Raw genomic sequence first — 20,432 nt, 5'->3', positions numbered from 1 at the left:
CATTTGTGGAAAGGCAGATATAAAAGGAAGAGACGGAAGAAAATAAGATACAGGTAATGTGAATTGCTTTCCTATTCTAGAAAATAAAGTATAAACAGTATAAGGTTGCATATTGATTTGGTGCATGTAGCCTGTGGAAAAGCCAACCATCATGAGTTCCACTTAACCAAAGTTGCAACCTGGTTGAATGTGTTACATCTGAGAATTCAAAATCACTTTATATACAAAAATGCTTGAGCAAAATTTGAAGAAAAGTTTATAGTCTCAATTTTTGCTTACTCTGCTATGAGAAATTTGTAACTACCTTTTCCTTTACATAAAACCAGTAACATTAAAATTACTATCACCAATATGTATAATTAGTAATATTTAAGAGTCGATAAATGACAATAAAAATTAATTACCTTGATAGTTATATCGAGTCTTTCAACAGGGGAGTTACTTTTCCCATCAGTGATGTGGAAGTGAAAAGTATCATGGACGGGCTCCTGATGACGGTGATGAGACTGAATGTACCATATGTTGCCTCCCTGCAGGGCTGGGTATGTAAATTTTGTAAGAGGATTTGCTCCCTTGGAACCAATCCTCATGTCTGAAATAATAGTCTGCATTAAAAAACTATTCAAAACCAAAACCACAAGCATATTATGAATATAATCCACTGAACCAAGTGAACACCCACTTCATTGGTCTACTTAAAAATGGGATCCATTCAACATGTTAATCATAACACTAGAAAATACAGTTGTTCGTTTTTTCAAATGGATTATTTCTCTACATCTTTCAATAAATATAATTGCATAAAATAGTACATACATGTATTAATCAAATTTAGACACAATAATGAATATATCCTTAAAAATATAATGATATAAAACATATTTGTTCCTTTCAGTGTAATAAAGGATGATAATATTTATTCTTCTTATTGTAATAAATGGCAGAGCATAACAGTGAATTTTTAGTCGAGTCATTTTTAGCTTTTCTCAATAGAATCTTGGCAAATCAGGGAAAAAAGTCTAAAGTACCAAAAAATAGTCAAAAGGATGCGATGAACTATCTAGTTCTGAACCCACGGCAACAATCCAGTCAGTGAAACAAAACAAAAAACAGAATCAAGCGTAGAAAATGTAAAAGTGATATCCCATGACATAAACAGTATGATTAGGAGATGAATTCAAGTATGACTGCATGATTGAATACAAAGGTTCATGCTTATGAAATAAAATCAGTCTGGACTTGCATCAATGGAGCTCCTCAGGGATCAGTTTTGGGTCCATTCTCATTCATCATCTACAGTGACTACACCAATAATCTAAGTTCACAAAAAAAAATAGTGAGAGCAAGTGTCTGCTAATGATGCCAAGAGGTCAATTGTACAACAATACTAGTCAAATGGCTGACACATTAATGTTAACAAGAGAAGCATACGTGTGTTGGAAAGATCTACCCTTTCATTAAAAAACAATGGATAACATTAAAGCAGATTATTTCAATAGCAAAAGGCACTTGGATAAGCTGGTAGTTCTTTTTCTTTACTAAGGAACTTTTGTGTGTGCTAAAATAAATACATATATCTAATCAAAGGAAAGACTTAGTGGGCTGAGAGTCATGTGCATTACACTTGACAGCAGTTCCTATTTAGTTTTAGCACTAAATTTGATTTCTAACTTACATTAACCAGTGAAGCATCAAAAACAAATATCAACAAATGGTAATTTACCTGAATTTTTGTTGGTTAAGTATCCAACAACTGGTTGTGAATCCAGCACCACTTCAAGGTTAGAGAGAGGAGTGTCCAGATCTGAAGCAGTGATTGAGCCTGAAGGGATCATTGTACTGCCTCCCTCGGCCACTACTACTGGACTTCCCACTTTTACCTCAGGGATGCTGTTGTCCACACTAAGAATGGCTATCCTAAGCACCTGAAACATGTTAGGAAATTATTTATGATTATATTTACAATATTATAAAAAAAGAATACCAAACTACATGTTTACAAGCTAACACCACAAGAAGTTTCCATGACAATGGTGGATCTCTGCATCAATATTTGAATGATGCTGATACATCATTCAATGATTAATGTAGAGCTAAATCCTCAGAGATAAATCTAGACAAAAATTCAAATGGGGTACATATCACATTCAGGTCCATTATAATTTCCTCATTCACTTCTACAGGACTAATTTGGAATGACGAGTAGCTATTATGAAATTATTTCAAATGAAATATATCAAAAGAATCAAATCCCTATAAATTTTTAAATAAACTCTCAATACGAGCACAAATTGGAGTAACAAGATATCTCTCACTCTACCTGATTAGAAAGTACATTGCTTTGAAGATCTGTAACATTGAAAGTCACTTGGTCCTCTGCTGCTGTGGGGCCGATCTCCACAAGAGAAGTGTAACTGATGAAGCCTTGCACGATGTCTGCTTGTGTGAATTTATTGGTCTTATTGAGCACTTGTGTAACACCAGAAGATTCCATTAAGACTAGAGACCCCAAATGAGGTTCGAGAAGCATGGTGTATACAATGTCTTCATCTTGGGAATGCAGGTCGGTGAAGCGAAGATGAGCACTGGTGATGACTTTGGATTCATCTGAAACACAGAAGTAGCAGAAATTGATCCACTCATTAAGGAGAAGGGGGGATCCTTAAGAAAATACACTAGAAAATACAGTTGTTCGTTTTTTCAAATGGATTATTTCTCTACATCTTTCAATAAAATATAATTTCATAAAATAGTACATAAATGTATTAATCAAATTTAGACACAATAATGAAAATATCCTTAAAAATATAATGATATAAAACATATTTGTTCCTTTCAGTGTAATAAAGGATGATAATATTTATTTTTCTTATTGTAATAAATGGCAGAGCATATTTGTTCCTTTAACTGAAATAAGTGGTTAAAAGAGATTATAGTAGTATTGAAAATCATGCATGCCACTTTGCAAACAAAGGTGGACTCAAGTTTGTTACAAAAAAATATTTGAAACTCACATTCATTTAGTGTCACTGACAATGTGGCATTTTCATTCCTGGAGGGATGGTCATGGTCATGATGACGAGGGAGCACAGTGATGCTGATGCGCGTGCTGGCTTCAGACGAGTGGCCCAGGGCCAGAAATACCATGGAGTCTTGGGTTGCCTCAGAACCATCATGTTTGTACAGGAGGCGGGATTGTCTTATAGTGCTGTGGTCCAGACTCTCCTCTGAAGGAATAAATAATACTAATATGAGAAAACAATATAAACTATGTAAGTATTGATTCTGCTGCATATTCACAGGTATACTCATCTTTTTCAAATTATCAAATTTGGCAGGAAAAAAAGTCAACTTCTGAAGAACTAACAATCACCTTCTGTAAATAGGTAAGAATTTCCCTCTGCTTCTCTTGTGACGGTACCATGGAGAGGTGCCTCCAAAAGGATAAATATCACTTCTTCTCCTTGTGCCAAGTTCATCAGTTCAAAGAACTCAGATTGGAGCTCCACTGTCTCATGCTGCTTGAAAGAAAATATTTATATAAATTTGATAAAAACCCTCATATGTTACACTGAACTCTAAAAGTAGTAAGCTGCCTTGTAAGCTCTTGTGATACATGAGCTGGAAGGTTTGCTCTTGTAGTCTCATATCATAGACATAAAGGCCAGAATCTTCTTTGGCCTGTTTGAGACACAATGTAATTTGGTAGCAGATAAACAAGTGGTAGTTTGGAATATGTAGTGAGTGAATAAAGTCCAAAAGCAAAAGGAAAATAACAATATGTTTAGAGATGGAAAATTTACTTCCTTCAACTATGTGAAGAAAACAATGAGTACTAGGAAGTAAAGGAAAGCCATAAGATGAAATGCATAGCTACAAGGGAAAGAGGAAGGGGATCAGTAAGTCTACTTTTATAGGCACAGTAAGCTGGGAAAATGAATAACGTGAATGTCAAGCTAAACTATCTGAATACAAGTCCTCAACTGAAAGTGGAGAAGAGGGCAATTACATATGCCCCATTGTAAGACCAAACAGGAAATAAGATTGATCGCTATTGGAAAGTAGAGAATAAAATTGTGGAAAATAATAGATAAATGTACAGTGTGATTTGACAGGTGATGTATATGGTCAGCTTATTAATATGATGGAAAAAGTGATGGTGGGTTTTACAACTATAACTGAACACTATAATGATAAAAAATTGTCAAATCCCGAATGTTTGGCTACACATTAAGAATCCCATCTCCTTGTAACATTGACTGGAGCAAAAAAAGAAATATTAAGAGAAAGCAGGATGAATATTACAAATGAACGACTAAGCATAAAAATATATGAAGAATAAAAACATGAACAGGCTTTCCTGAAAATATTTTTGGGTTCCACTTTCAAAAATATTTTGTACACAGCTCAAAGTGTGAAAAATTCAAAATCAAATATGTAGAAAGACATCACTATCTCAGTCTAGACTTATGGGATTAATGAATGAAAAAGAAAATCAATGCCCCAAACAAAAACAAAAACAAAGAAACACTAACTTACACTGCTTATGATAATCTCTGGATCTGGGTGATTGAATGAAAACTGGGTTCCTTTGTGGGGAACAACATGAAAGGTAAACTTCTGCTCAGGTAGCTGGTTTGAGCCTCCTGCCATGGGATCAGAGACTGTGGAAGGTTAAGCATTGAATCAGTCATCTTTTAGCACTGGCTGCTTTAAATTGTAGGGATGGTGACTGGATATATAATTACAACTTATATAAAATATTAAATAGACAAAAATTGACAATGGTTAAGTATGAAATTTATGAAGGGCAAACACCACAATCTTTTTTTTTTTTTTTTTTTTTTTTTTTTTGAGTACTTATGCAAATGTGAAAAAAAGTAGGTTGTTTCATTATCTTTTGAATCTAAAGAAAGCAAACAACAAACCTAAAGGGAAGATTAATAGGGAACTATAGACACAGACAAGATAAGTGTCATAATGGCAGCATGGCCTGAGGATGAGTCACTAAGTACTGATATACTGAAATGACTAAAGCCAAAGGTTTGCTCATGATTCTCAGAGAAGAATATGGCAACATAGTTATTCTATTGAACCTGATACTAGCCACAGTGGTTTTATTATATTCCTGTAATAGATGTATCCAAAGTTTTATGAGAAATACATATACATCTCAGATTCATAAGCTTCAGTAATTTCAGTAATTATTTTACCCACTATCCTGAAAAATAAACTTACATTACTCTTTCTTTCAGTTACATTATATCATACATAATAAATAGTGAGATGGCAAAAAATATTTTATTACCTGTAAATTTAAAGCTGAAATATTTATCTTCTTGTCCCATGTCACTAAAAGGTGGCATATATATGATCTTCATATCATCAATGTCTGCTTGCATGAATTGTCGCAGTTCAAGGCCGGGGGAATCAATGTGGAAAAGAGAGCCATGATGAGGCCCCAGAGGGTGAGTGATGGTATATACAAGGTGATCAGATGGACCAACTCCAGGAACAGAGAGATGGCTAGGAGTCAGGGTCACAGCTTGGCCCTCCAGCACCTGAGATGAGGGATGAGAGGGAAGTTAAATTCACATAACCACCTGTTGCAGTTACAGTTTTTAATCAAAGAGCATGACATACAATATCCATATGTAAAATTTTGGAGAACTTGGTAAAATATTATCATGAAGGGAGTGAACACTGATAAATTTGTAAAACAGGTTCACTGATAACATAAAACTAAGGCACTTCAAAACATGTTTCAGTGAAAAAAGGGTACATGTATATTACTTTAATTAACAGAAACTTTTAAAATGGTACCAGCAGACAGACATAAAAGTGCTGAAAAAAGCAGACTTGATGAATGGCTTCTAAAGATAACATGAAAATGGTTCAAAACAAGAGTTCCTATAACTTCTTAGTAAATTTTCCTCAGACTCAGTTGCTAAGAGAATCTAAGGTTGGTAATGTTTTCACTGTCTGTCTTGATTCCTGTTACCCGACTCTAATTACTTGACTACTGTTTCTATGCAAGCTGTGAAGTATTTAAGTAATTAGTGGGATAACATAAGAATCAAGATGGACAAGGAATACCCAATTAAAGGCAAGTTACCCATGATTGGGAACCCTTGCCCTAGATGTAAACTTACCATATTGATAAGCAAGCTTACCCTAGGGGTAAGCTTGCCCCAAATGTGAATTTTCTATAACTAAGGGTAATCTCCCAAGCTTTCCCTAGAGGTAAGCTTCTAAGCTTTTTTTTCAAATTTTATATATAATTCTTGTTGAAGAAAAATGACATAATGACACTTTAATTTAGTTCTCTCAACACAGTAACTTGATATATCAATTAAATTAAATTACAGCCAAAACTTACTGTTGCAGTTAGTTGAGTGTTTGGTGCAGGTGACATATCTAACCCCGGCTCTGAGGCCTCCACTTGTATGATAAAGGCCTGGTCACCAAGGATGTTAGGTGGGTGGGAGCTGTCAGCCACTGAGAACAACAGTTGGTCTGATATGCTATCACCGCCCACTAACTCCCCAGAGTGTAAGTACCATACACGACCCTCATCAACATCCCGTTGAGTGAAGCTGCAATATGTCAACTATGAGCCAGATTGTAAAAGTGTATTACATTCAACATGGTTTATGCTTTGGTCTCAATAATTATTCCTTGCATGCTCTACAATCAATATATGAAAAAAAATTAAAAAAAGATTATGGTAGTCAACTAACCTAGTGGTAGGTCTAACCAAATGTGCCTCATCCATCTGAGTCCATCCATCATGGAAGAAGCCCTCAGGGGCTGGGGGCAGTGGGATGACAAGTGCAATTTTACCTGAAAAAAAGGTTATTCTTTTTCAACTGGTATTTAAAACAAATTCACTTGTTTAGACATTACTTCAACTTAACTTCAATACTCAGATTTTACTGAATATAACTAGCAACAGATGGGTCACTCACCTTGGCCAGAGTTTTCCAGCATAGGCAGAAGAGTGAACACTAAATTTGTATCTTCTGAATCAATGTCTGAAGCCTGCAGTAACTGAGGGGAGATCTGAACTCTTCCACCCACCTGCACCCTTGCACCAAAGTTCCTGGTCAGTATAGGGTGCTTATGCTTCATCAACAATGTATACTTGAAGGAGGAAGTTCACCACATTATACTCATCACTAGCCTGAAGTAATACAAGGTCAGATTCTTTGCTTGAACCATCATGAGAGTATATTACCTGTTCCTGGGTCAGTTCCTCAAGGGTAAACATAAGGACTTTCTCATCAGCCACAGATAACTGGCCATGATGAGGCCTATCCACCAGCATGATTGTTACACTTTCAGGGTTGTCCAGGTCAAGAATATTCAAGACCTCATTACTTAATACAGCTTGCTGTCCACGAAGAACCAGCAAAGGCTCATTTATAAACACTTCAGGAGGATGTTGGGAAATCACACTGATTGAGATCAATTCTGGCCCTGCCTTATAGTGACCATCCCACACATTGAACTGCACCTTTCCAAACAAAGATTGGTTTGCCTGATGCCTGTAAAATATTTTGTTCTCAGTCATTTCAGAAACGGTAAAATTATCATTTTTCTTTAGTTTTTGGCTGCTGCCATTGACCATTCTCAGAAGATCTCCATTTGAGGGTGGGTCTTCTAGTGTGACAACCAGCAAATCACTGGAAGTGTCAGTGTCTACAATGTGAAGCACAGAACCATTGAGAGGAAACAACTTTCCATTTTCTGCAACAATGGGTCCGAGGAGTTGAAATGAAGGCCCTGCAGTGTTGTAGTGGCAGACTCCAGACACAGTATTGGTAAGGTAGTTGGGACTGCACTGCTCCACACACTGGCCCCCCTGCAGCAGGTAGGGTGGGCGGCAGTGTAAACACTCGTACAGAGAACATTCCTCACACCCACTTCCACACTCTGAAATTCAACAACACTGTGAACAGGCAATGTTAAAGTACACCAAATACTTTATGTTATGAACTTATATTCTGAAATATTTTCAATACTGACATTATGGACTTGGTAGTAAAAATACTGGAACTAATGGACATAATCTATTGGACTCAATGTCAGTTCAGTGTCTAAAGTATTGATCCTTATGGAAAGTTACCAATATTTGCCCAAACGTCTGCTTGCTTGAGCTACTGAAGGTTTAGTAAAGACACATCACTGCAGTATATTGAGCCATGCTTCTCCTTTCATTTTGTTGGGTTTACTTTATTTATCGATTATTTTCCTGTAATCAACATACAGTCAGCCTTCCACCAATGCAGTTTTCACTTTTTGAAGTTCTTCCCCCCAGTGCCCTTGACAATGAGAGGGTTGGCTGATGCCCATCTGAGTGACAGCAAACAAATGCCTTCAGAATCATTATTCTTTTAATATGTAATATGTACATCAGCATAGCAGTAGTCTTTGAGCCTCCATTGGTCATAGTGTATGGGTTTGATTGCCAACAAAAGAAAGTTGTGAAACCTTATTTCTCCGTCCTTCATGACTAGATTATTAATAATGTTATGCTTCTCTGAAAAACTACAATAGACAGAATTATCCTATGGTTGTTTCTACAAGATAGCAAAGCAATTTTTCTGAAAATTTAAAATAATTGTCCTGTAATCTATCTAAGACTTCATTAAAATAAAACACACTTTCTGTATTTTACAAATAAAACATCAAAAATACAGAAAACTGCTTAAAATATCAGGAATATATATTGAATGACCCCCTTGTAAGCTGGGTATGATTGGAAAAATGGCACCTCAATAAAGATTGTGATATACTTCCTTTATGGTGATGATCAACAAAATTTTCACTCACCATGGCAGCGATTATCAAATACATTTGCAAAAGTTCCTGACTTGCAGGAGGTAACACATAGATCATACTGCAGCAGGTAGGGAGGGTGGCAGGCTATACACAGTGAGCTGGTGTTGCACTTGCTACAGCCTCCAGGGCATGGATGACATTCCTGGCCAACCTGGTAGTGTCCTGCAGGAGGCATAAAAACTTACATTACAGTAAAAAATCTAAAGAAAATTGTAGGAACGTTTGCTTGGAAAGACCTTTTCTGATGGGATTTATCTAAAGGAATGCAATGTCACATTATATCAAGTTTGGTTATTACAAGTAGGGCTGGGGTGTCAGGCACAGTGACACAAAAATGGCCTCTGGCATGGTGACCGTTTAGCTCTTCAGTGGGTTTTTATTTTTTTACAACAAGGGAGACAGCTCAAGGGCAAACAACAAAGGCGGAGACAAAAAAGCTCACTAAATGCTGCTCCAGCAAAAGAAAAAAGAATGAGAGGCCAAGAGAGGTCAATTCTGGGTGGGGAGGTGACGATATTCTTCTCTTGAAAGAGTTCAAGTCATAGGCAGGAGGAAATACATATGAAGGAAGGTTGTTCCACAGTTTACCAGCAGAAGGGATAAAAGAATTATGTTGGTTAACTCTTGCATAAGGGTTTTGGATTGAATAGGGGTGAGCAAGAGTAGAAAGTCGTGTGCAGCGGGGCCACGGGAGGAGGGGAGGCGTGCAGTTGGCAAGTTCACAAGAGCTGTCAGCTTGAAAATAACAATAGAAGATAGAAACAGATGCAACATTATGGCAGAATTTAAGAGGTAGAAGACCACTAGTAAGAGTGATTTTCTGGTTTGATTCAAAATCCATAGAAAGACTGGAGAGTAAAGCTATAAGACAGTAGTTGGAGGGATTGGAACAGTCACTCTTCTTAGGCACAGGCTATATGTAGGCATACTTCCAGCAGGAAGGGAAGGTGGATGTTGAAAGGCAGATACGAAAGAGTTTGACCTGGCAGGGTGTCAGCACGGAAGCACAGTTTTTAAGGACAATAGGAGGTACTCCATTGGGCCCATAAACCTCCTGAGGATTGAGGCCATGCCTTGAATTGTCCAGAGTGAAATTTTTAGAGAAAGTTCAGTTTTAGAAAGAGTTCAGCCTTAGAGATATGTGGCAGCGATGCTGCCATTTGGGACTAAGGAGTGGGAAAGATGAGGAAATAAAATCATTGGAGATATTTTTGGCAAGGTGCCAGTCTCTGGAAAAATTAGAGAAAACAAAGCTGTGGCACTTCTATTGATGAGAGAATTTTTGAAAAGTCTGACAATCGATTTGGCACACTTCCTGGCAGAAATGTAAAGATCATGAGTAGCAGGAGTAAGAAGGCTCAGTATCTTTTTGAAAGCAGCCCCTCTATCTTTTATAGCAGAACAAGCATGACTGAACCAAGGCTTATTAGCATGAGAGTAGAGAAAGAATGTGGAATGTGTGCAGCCATTCCAGAGACAGTCACCTCAGTAATGCACTGGGCACACACAGAGGGGTCTCTCTCCCAGAAGCTGCAATCATTTCACAGGAAACTGAAAAAGTACATCCTCAGGTCATCCCACCGAGCCAGAGCAAAATGCCAGTAGCACCGTCTCTTCAGTGGGTCCAGAGGCTGTACAGGAGCGATAGGACAGAATACAGAAATAAAGTTGTGATCAGAGGAGCCCAATGGAGAGAACAGCTTAACAGAGTAAACCAAAGGGTTAGAAGTTAGGAAGAGGTCTAGAATGTTGGGTGTGTCTCCAAGGTGGTTGGGGATACATGTAGGGTACTGAACCAAGTGCCCTAGATCATTGGGGAGAGCAAGGTTGTAGGCTTGTTCACCAGGCTGGTCAGTGAAAGAGGATGAAAGGCAAAGCTGGTGGTGAACATTGAAATCTCCTAAGATGGAGATTTCAGCAAAGGAAGAGTGAATCAAGATGCGCTCCACTTTGGAATTCAGTGCAGCTCTGACTTTTATTCTGAAGGCTTGGGTTCTATTCCCAGCACTCAGTGGTGTACATTTCAAGAAGGTTGTTGATGATTGATCTCTATCTTTGGTAAATTTTGCTGGTTGTAATACTGCCAATGCTTCAAGTTAAAACAACCTCACAATATAAAAAACAGGGTGAAAAATTAAATTTAAACCTCATGAAAGTAGAAAAAAAGACAAATATGAGTAAAACCTTAACACTTATACTGGAACAATGTAGACAGTTACCTATTGAACATTCAGCAAGACATTTATTCCCCTCTTTTAATGTATCAGCCCTGCATTCAAGGCAGTCTTCTTCCGAGGGGCCCAAACATTTCTCACAGGTCCAGTGACACTCTTGACATTCTCCATCAGCATTCATATCCACATAAAACATTGGTGGACACTGATCAACACATTTGCCATAGAGCAGATGTTGAGAGGGATGGCAGGTGAGGCATCTGGAACCATCACTTGTGCAGGTGTTACAATTTCCCTCACACTTGGAGCAAATTCCCTCAGAAGTAAGGTAGAAACCACTGGAACATTGGATTGTTTCACATATTCCCTGTTGAAATATATCATTTTCAATCATATAAACTAAACAGCACAAAAGTATGAATAATAAAACTGGAAAAAAAGTCAGACTTTCATGCAAGAAAATGGGTAATGATGACAAATATTCACTCAGTTATAACTTTTCACTGATTATATGAAAATTTTAATTACATGAAAAAAGTTCCTTATGTAGTAAAACCCCTGATTGTTGGCAAACTTGTGTCAACTCTTTATCAGCTGAGCCTACAATGATCACAATCAGTAGTCTTTCTCAAGTAGAAAGTAAATATGTAAATAGTAGCTACATCTATTATGTTTGCACCCATTTATAGAAAATATACATATTCAATTAAATAATCATATCAGTAATTTCTGTACTATATTACATGTACAACTCCAAGTTATCTGGCTGTTCAAGGTCAACATACTGGTCATTTCATTCTAGACCACTGTTTTTGTGAGTTATGTTGCACAGAAATAAGGAGAAAAAAATGATGATGGATTTTTACTTAATATCTACTGAGTCCAAACCTGAGGTGTGAGGTTCATTCCTTCAAGGCAGGTGAGGCAGCTGGTCACGTGAGGTCCATCACATGTTGCACACTGAGGGTGACACTGCTCACATGTATTAGAATCATGGCTCAAAAAGTGTCCCTGGCTGCAGTTAAGTACGCATTGGTCACCCTCCCGGTGCTTGAATCCCCCCTTACAGCGTAGACAAATGCTAGAGGAGGTGTTGGTGTGGTCAAGAGCACACACATTGCAGGAGGGATGACAAGCTGCCCAACAAAGAAAGGTAAATTGATTAGTTAAGTGTTGCTACATTTTTTGGAGTAGAGAGAGAATATGACCGAGTGATGCAAACTATGGAAAAATGAAAGCCAGAATAGTTATGACAAAAAAAAAATCTTTTTTTCTCTTGCTGAGGTGTTGCACATATTTTCTAACAATTTATCTATAGTTCTTATACTCTATTCCCTCCAGGAAGCCTCCTTATGACAGTAGCCATGGTAGTAGAGTTTCCAATTCTCCCTGTTCATAAACTTATTTGCAACATTCACATCTCCACATTTACCTAACCTACTCCCTAACCAAGACCCAGATCAAGTGTTTGGTCTATTGATGTGTCCATTATAGCACTGGCCCTACAAATTCCACTCTGGACACTTCAAGGCATGGCCTCAGTCCTCAGAAGGTTTATGGGCCCAATGGAGTGCCTCCTGTTGTCCTTAAAAAACATGCTTTCATGCTGACATCCTGCCTGGATAGGCGGTGGCCAAATGGTCAGTATGCAGACGTGGTGAGCCTGTGGACCAATGTTCGAGTCCCACCCAAAACACACTGATTTTTCAAGACATCACCAAGTGGCGGAAGAGTACCCACATGCTGCCCAGATTTTCAATCAACCCTAACTTCAGCGACTTCATTCAAGTGGAGCACCAGGGGGCAGCATAGGCCAAATAAGAGTCATATATCACAGCAGCCAGTATAAGTAAAATTTGCCTATGCCACTAATGGGCTGGGGCCATCCAAGAGGCCCCTCAAGAAAGCCTACCAACACTACAGGCACCACCTAAAAAATAAAATAAAAATAGCTGTCCAGCCAGTACATGTAAACAATGGATACCATACTCAGAACCAACAGGATGTTTTGATATAAAGTTCAGGGCATACTCTAAGCAGCACATGGCCTTGGTCCTCACCTCTACCCCACTGACCCTTGAGCCTGTGGTGAGTAAAAACCCATTACCCCGGGACACAAGGCAATTGTAACATCTGGGGTATGATGGCTTACTTTCCCTAGGTACCCATTTATTGAGAAGTTCATATGGGAGGATGAACAGCTGGGTGAGCTGGGTACAGACTGCCCAGGCTACTATCACACCCAGGCACATGAACTTTTGGATTTTTTTACTTGAAGATAGCCTTAAGAATAAAAGTGAACAGTGCATCTTATACAAAGGAGCATCTTACACACAATAAAATACAATATTTAATGCTTAATCGACAGAGATTGGAAGTTTGGCATTATGCATTTTCTGTACGGCATAACACATTTTGTCTATGCCTTAGGGCTATTTTATTCTATTGAGGTTGATTCTATGATACTGCCACAGCATGTCCTTTTCATTTGCTACTAGATAGCTATTTAGGGTTAGGAGGTTGTTTCTTCCTCAGCGGCCTAGGTAAGAATGTGGAAAACGTAGCCTCGTGTTTAATATTTAAAGGCATGCTAACTTGCAGGACCATATTTAAGCCCATGTGTCATGGCTGATCAATAACCTTGAGCAAGGGACTTACATCTAACACATGTTCAAAAGAAGTGATGCAGTCATGTATCAGGGTTATGTGCCATACTGTATAACCCAATGACTTATCTTTTTACCTTGCTTTGCCTTGCCTTGTTCTCCCTTCCTATAGTACCTCACATGTTAGGTTCCCCAGTATTTCTTAAGGGTGAATTAGATCAAATAATTGTATTGAAGAATACTCTTTAGGTCACATAGCAATGGGTACAAATTGGATAACTTCAGGTTCAGGAAGGAGATTGGTAAAAATTAGTTCATGATTAAGGTAGGAGATCTGGATCTGGATCTGGATGAGCGGAATTAATCAAGCAGATTCCGTACAGAGTTGATGTAAACATGATTGAAGGTTTTAAATGGAGGTTAGGCAAATTAAAGAAGTTATCAAGTGTAGACCATCTGGCCTCTTGCAACCTCCTTATATTTTTTGTGAATCCTTGTATTGATAAATCATTTGCCCAACTCACTGTCTGGCAACAACATACTTACTTTGGCATGTGTTATCTAGAGCCAAGTAATGCCTCCGGTGACATTTAGTTAGACACTCTGCTCCAGTCTTCCTTGGGTGGAGTGTGGCCCTCTTGTGGCAGGTTAGGCAGCTTCTGTGACCAGGACCAGAACAGGTCTTGCACCGTGGATCACACTCTGATAAGAATGAAATATAATTTTAAAAAAAATCAAGTACAACTATCCTAAGATGGGATAAAGCAGTGAGGAAAGAGTTTGCATAACATTAGCCCTAAAATGAGTTCTGAACGTCAGTAGTGATATTATGATTTTAGTCAATGTCCTGATTTGAGTAAATAAAACACAATTAGACTTCCATATTCATGAATACTCTTAAACAGGAAACAAGTGAACTGCTTTCACTCAGAAATATTTGTTAACCAATAACCTGAGGGAGAAAAACACGAATAAGTAAATAAACAAATCCTTTATAATGAGTTAAATCAAGTTTTACAGAAAACTGGATTTATTACAATGAGGGAAAACAAAATCTTTAGAAGAGTATGGATTCATTACAGATCATATACCAACTAAATTAAGAAAAAGGTGAGGCAATGGGGAAACAGTTTACAGAGTGCTATGCTATATCTTTCATGGTACAGTATGATTTCACCAATAATGATTTCTAAAAAAATATTTTTAACAATAACAATGAGTTGGAATAGATTCAAAGTTTTTATAATAGCGGCTGGATTTTCACTTTCGTGTGCGTGCAGGAAGGAAATGTCTGTTTTACAGTAAAGGAAGATGCTTAAGGAGAAAAAAAAAAACATTAAGTGCTGTTTGCTGGTCCTGTAAAATGAGGACAGCTGGAGTGGCAAGAAGAGAGGGTTAAATTTGATAAGAAAGGTGTCCTGGTACTCTCCGCTTGAAAGAGTTCAAGTCACAGGCAAGAGGAAATACAGGCGAAGGAAGGCTGTTACAGAGTTACCAGTGAAAGGAATGAAGGAATGCTGGTTAACTTTTGCATACGGGATTTAGATCTCAAGGGATGAGCTAGAGTAGATATACTCATGGCACTCAAGTCTGAGGTATGAATTATCATGCTCTGGCAACCTGCTGTCTCACAGCATGTCTGATTTCATGAATAATATAATTTAGAATAGCCCACACATTTGAAACTTTGGGCCCGGGTTCGAATCCTGGCCCGGGCAGTCAGCATGCAGCTCACCCAGCTGTTCATCCTCCCTTCTGGGCTGGTCGATAAATGGGTATCTGGGAAAACCTGGGGAAACCTGGGGAAGGTAAACTGTGGTAACTTGGATGTGACGTCACACTGGCCCTGTGTCCCAGGGTAATGGGATCCCTCCTACCACATGCTCAAGGGCCAATGCAACAGAGATGAGCACTGAGGCTATGCGCAGCTATTGTGTATGCCCCCAACTTTACCTTTACCTTGGGTTAAAATTATAGTAGTACTGTCACAGACAGCTGTTTTGTTAATTTATAGCCTACTATTTTTCTCAGTGGCTGACAGTGCCACAGCTCTTTAATACATATAATCAGTGAAAAGTAGGTAAATGAACAACGTAGCTGTCTGCAACAAAACTAAAAAAATTTAAACTCAAATTTGAGTAGAATTGATGGTATTTGTTATTGTTGCCTACATATTATTGATACTGATGACTGCTTCCTAATCCCAAGGCTATCATATATTATCATCCATGAAATCAGACAAGCCGTGTGACATCCGGTTGCCAGAGCATAATAATTGACACCTCAGACCTGGGTGCTGCAACTATAGAGGTGTGCAGCAAGGCTGTGGGAGGGGTGGAGGCATGCAGATGGCAGCATGTATGTGAGTGCATATTAAAGATAAGAGAATGTTTTTCAACAATCAACTTTGTCATTATGGCTACTGATGCTCAGAACATGTTAAAATTTACTTACCTAAGCACACATTCTTCTTCATAAGATAATAATAGCCTGAATCACATGTCTTGACACAGCTGAGACCCTGCTGCTTCCATCCATTGAGGCATTGTTGGCAATGTGTTGGCTCTGCCACATTCCACACATCACAGCCCAAAGGGGGTACTGCAATTTGTATAAAGTATTATAACTTCTTATAAATTAACAAAACATTTTTGTGTATCTTTTCTTTCTAATGATACAAAAATATATCAATAAATACAATTGTCTTCTACGAATTAAGTATTTATCAACAGATAGCAATGCAAAGGCATAAATGGGAGAAAATAACAGCAATATGGTTCATTAAACAGCAGTTATTGTGAATAGCAGTGGATCCACACCTACTCAGAGTAGTTAAAATTTTCAATAATCAAATGACACTCCTCACCACCTTAACATTCAAGTGCATTCTTTCCTAAGTTGTGTTTCTCCCCTGTTGGGGCAGGAAGACTGAAGGCCTGTGTTTCCAGGGGTGAGGAAACACAGAAATTGATCTTGATCAGAGGGGAAAACCATTTAGTGACCTGCCCAATGTGGAAAGCCTTTAACCTCTTCACTACGAGCTGTCAAATCGCGCGCCCTTCCCATATCCGAGTACTATACCCGAGAAGAAATAAAACACACACTGGCTGAAATGACCATGACGCAGTATACGCGTCACTCGGATATGCTACGAGAGACGAAATGACCCGTATACTGCGTCATCGGATGCAAGGGGTTAAAAATCCATTTAGCAAGTGGGGTGCCCTTTTAGCTGAATAGCAAAATGTTAGCTTCCTGTCTGGGTCTGGTGTCAGAAATTTATATTCCCCCTTTCCAAACTAGATCAATTTCTCATGTGTTTCATGACACTGAGATGTGTTTAATGATGGGAGGTGCCTCCCATTAGAAATGCTGCTATACATGAGAGGAAGGATGTGTAGCCTAAGTAGGTTAAGAAAAGATTGGTGCTGTGTGTAGATGAGGAATGATTAAAAGAGACTCAATAAAGGGAAAATGCCAACCAAAGAGGTATGCACTAGCCTGAAGAATGTGTTAATGTAAGAGGAAAAAAAAAAAAGAAGGGTAGGGTATTATGCTTGGCTTTGTAAATGTGTAGGGATGGAATGTGGAAAATGGTGAAGATTTGTGTGGTGAATGGAATGAAAGGGAATTTAAAGTAGTAAGAGTGAGTAAAACACAGCTGTGGCACAGAAGGATGGAACAGGTGGTGGCATCAAAATTCTGAGTACCAGTACCACCATGCACTTTTGACTGCTGCCAGGAGCCTGGAAAACTGATCACTGAAACATGCGCATGGTGGTGTTATTCATTATACTGACCTTAATATTAAAGAGTGAATTATCCATGATAAGGGACTGACAATGATAAACACTACAAACAGCTGTATAGTGAATAAGAAATGTGTTTGAATGTTGATAAGAAAGTTGTGACACCATCATGGTTTTGAAATTTGGATTATTTTCTGAATATAATTTTCTGCATTCCATTTATTTTCTATGGATAATTTTCTGTGACCGTCTTGAAGATTTTGCACTATAGGGATTTTCAAACCAGTGGTATATGGACTAACAAACTTGTACTATAACTACCTTCCCACCATTATTTTAACCAAAATACTCTTGAGGAATCTTACAACTGGACCTCACACAAAGTCACTAACCATTAGCCTTATATTAATTTCCACTAACCATGAAGCAGCAAATAAACAACACATCCTGATTCTGAGAGAAAAGTGACTTACTTACCTACACATATGTCTCCAAGCATCTGGTGATTGGATGGACAGGAGTCTTCACATCTTCCTGAGATTGCACTTTCCTGCCCTTGTATCACCACCACCTGGCCAGCTTGGGAGCACTCAGTACAGCTATGGAGAGATCTCATCTGAATGATACTAAAAGTATTATCTAACAATATTTGGTTATACAAAAACATATCAAATGGGTATATACTAGAGGTGCACCAGAACCTGGTTCCGGCTGGAAGTAACCGGCCAAATACTTAATCTTTATGAAGTTCTGGTTCCAGCCGGAACTATCATAAAATAACTGGCCAGAACCAGGACTTTTATTTTACCTTAAAGCAGTTATCATACTGCTTGTTTCTCAACTCTAACTTCTTGCATTCCCTCACAACCTTCATATTTCTTAACTCTTCATTTATATTATTCCATTAAGCTCAGCTGAATGACTCAACCCAAGGTCACTATATGGACCATCCAACACAGGATGAAACATAACTTTGACCTTCCTGCCTGTCATGCTGCCAGATAGCAAAGCCATGAAGAAGACTTTTTTTTTTTTTTTACAACAAAGGAGACAGCTCAAGGGCACAAAAAAAAGGAAACAATAATATGAAAAAAGCCCGCTACTCGCTGTATCTAAAAAAGAATCAAAAGAGGTGGCCGAAAGACTGCTTTTTTGTAATAAGAAGTAAATTCACAACAGGGCACTGGAGGAAAGTGTTTTCAGATAAATACTTTAGGCTGGTCAGCAGTACAGTAAAACACCTTTCCAAGTCTGGAATTTTCCTGTGTTCAACAAATACACCTCCCAGCTTTTATTCAATACAACTGTACCTAGAATTGAATGCCTTGAATAAGCTTACAATTTCAAGAGCTCTACCAAAAATAAATATTGTCCTTTCACTCTTACATACCTTTCATGTCCCTTATCCAAACAATGAGAGCAAGACTTGTGGCATGGTAAACACAGCCCTTCTCTAGCATATGTTCCTCTTGGACACTGGCTCAGACAGGAAGACCCACTTAGGAAAAGGTAATGGGGGCATGATGTACAGGAAGAAATGCCAGCACCATTACATGTCTTGCATGAGGGATGACAGTCTGAAAAAGCCCATATTGTACTTTACAACATCAATGTGATTTTTGAAAAACATTTTGCTCATTGTTATAGCTTTTTACATTTTGTATCATAGATTCAACGTAAAAAACAATTACTTTTGTGTTTATCATTTTTTCATCAATTAATATGCAACTTTGACACAGGACACTTACTGACACAAGTGTTGCCTTGACTTTTATAAAAGCCTGGTGAACAGTCTTGACGGCAATGCCCATTCTCTTTCCACAAGGAAGAGTTGCAAAGAAGACACTGCCCCATCCCACACACCTCACATTCTTCCTCGCATTCTTCACACACCTGCTCCCTAAAACAGGGAAAACTTTTAATCAGATACATTTGGTAAAAAAGCCATTGTAAATTTGGAAGTTGATCATGTATCTCTACTTTGTTAATTTACTACTCAAAGGTGGTTGACATGGATGTGCAGACTGTGTGAATCTACACCTGGAAAAAGACTTTGATAGTATACCCCATTATTGACTACTGTCAAAGACTGGACATATGAAGGGCTACTTTTGAGTGAGTATTGCCAAGATATGTTAGTGTGTGTGGAGCCTATCAAAGTAAAATTAAATTACAATAGGTACAAATGAAGCATGGACATCTAGGCAGGAAATAAGGGTGAAAACCGACTTTTACATGAAGCTAAAACATAAAAGAATAAATGGAACAGAAACAAAATTTTACCCTTTCTATCACCTCTGTACTCTGAAATAGTTTCAATCTAAATCCTCTCTTTAGAAAATGTATACCTCAGAGTCATCCACCTTCTGAAATTTTCCATTGCAATCATAACTACATAAAAGCAATCATTGAAATTCTGGCAAACATCCATCTAACTACCCTCATGCCTGTACCTACAGCCCACAATGATAATACTCTTTCATTTTATTTGTTTTACTATCTTAAAGCATTACAGTCATTACAGAACCTGTATGCCAGTACCCTTTACTTCCTCAATGGTAATACAGGTAAAAGTTTCCAAAACTTTTTTAGTAATTTTTAATCTTCAAGACTGAAAATAGCTTCATTTTCTGTATAAATACTGTCTCCTTGATGAGGATACTCACACTCAAAGAACTTTCCTCTAAATTCAATGCATTATTATAAAACAAATATGTTATTATTATTTTTTTTTTTACAAAATTATATATCAATCACCTGGCATAATATCCCCTGGGACAGGCTTCACTGCAAGTACCTGCATGCAGGAAAGTCTTTTCAGGGCACACCTGACACTGGTTAGGTTCTGGCCCTGCACACTCACTGCAGGAAGCATGGCATGGACGGCAGCTTCCTTCACTGGCAAAGAATCCCCGGCCACAGTCACTCACACACTGGCCTTCATGCAACACTTCCCCATCTCTGCATCTGTAATTAAATAAATAAGTGGTTAATAAAATGATTTGATAATGAGAATCTAAAAGGGAAGAAAGTTAATATCGGTTATAAATTTGCCTACA

General features: G+C 38.1%; 1 protein-coding gene across 1 annotated transcript in view; it reads right to left on the bottom strand.

The window, feature by feature from the left end:
• The window catches only part of LOC127009748 (extracellular matrix organizing protein FRAS1-like), a gene marked incomplete at its 5' end in the record, with an annotated part of 60,217 nt that overhangs the window by 21,954 nt on the left and 17,831 nt on the right, over window positions 1-20,432 (bottom strand). The window contains 20 exon segments of the mRNA XM_050883128.1: window positions 405-592; window positions 1,724-1,925; window positions 2,321-2,607; window positions 3,015-3,227; window positions 3,374-3,518; window positions 4,540-4,664; window positions 5,309-5,561; window positions 6,380-6,596; window positions 6,741-6,843; window positions 6,969-7,126; window positions 7,128-7,935; window positions 8,836-9,006; window positions 11,064-11,385; window positions 11,907-12,154; window positions 14,171-14,326; window positions 16,079-16,225; window positions 17,851-17,972; window positions 18,764-18,950; window positions 19,122-19,273; window positions 20,131-20,340. Of these exon segments, the coding sequence (XP_050739085.1) occupies window positions 405-592; window positions 1,724-1,925; window positions 2,321-2,607; window positions 3,015-3,227; window positions 3,374-3,518; window positions 4,540-4,664; window positions 5,309-5,561; window positions 6,380-6,596; window positions 6,741-6,843; window positions 6,969-7,126; window positions 7,128-7,935; window positions 8,836-9,006; window positions 11,064-11,385; window positions 11,907-12,154; window positions 14,171-14,326; window positions 16,079-16,225; window positions 17,851-17,972; window positions 18,764-18,950; window positions 19,122-19,273; window positions 20,131-20,340 (4,414 nt within the window).

This window comes from Eriocheir sinensis, chromosome 41 (genome assembly GCF_024679095.1).
Source record: "Eriocheir sinensis breed Jianghai 21 chromosome 41, ASM2467909v1, whole genome shotgun sequence".
Taxonomy (NCBI): domain Eukaryota; kingdom Metazoa; phylum Arthropoda; class Malacostraca; order Decapoda; family Varunidae; genus Eriocheir; species Eriocheir sinensis.
Note: the sequence above shows the minus strand (reverse complement) of the source record. Positions and strands in the feature narration are given on the sequence as shown.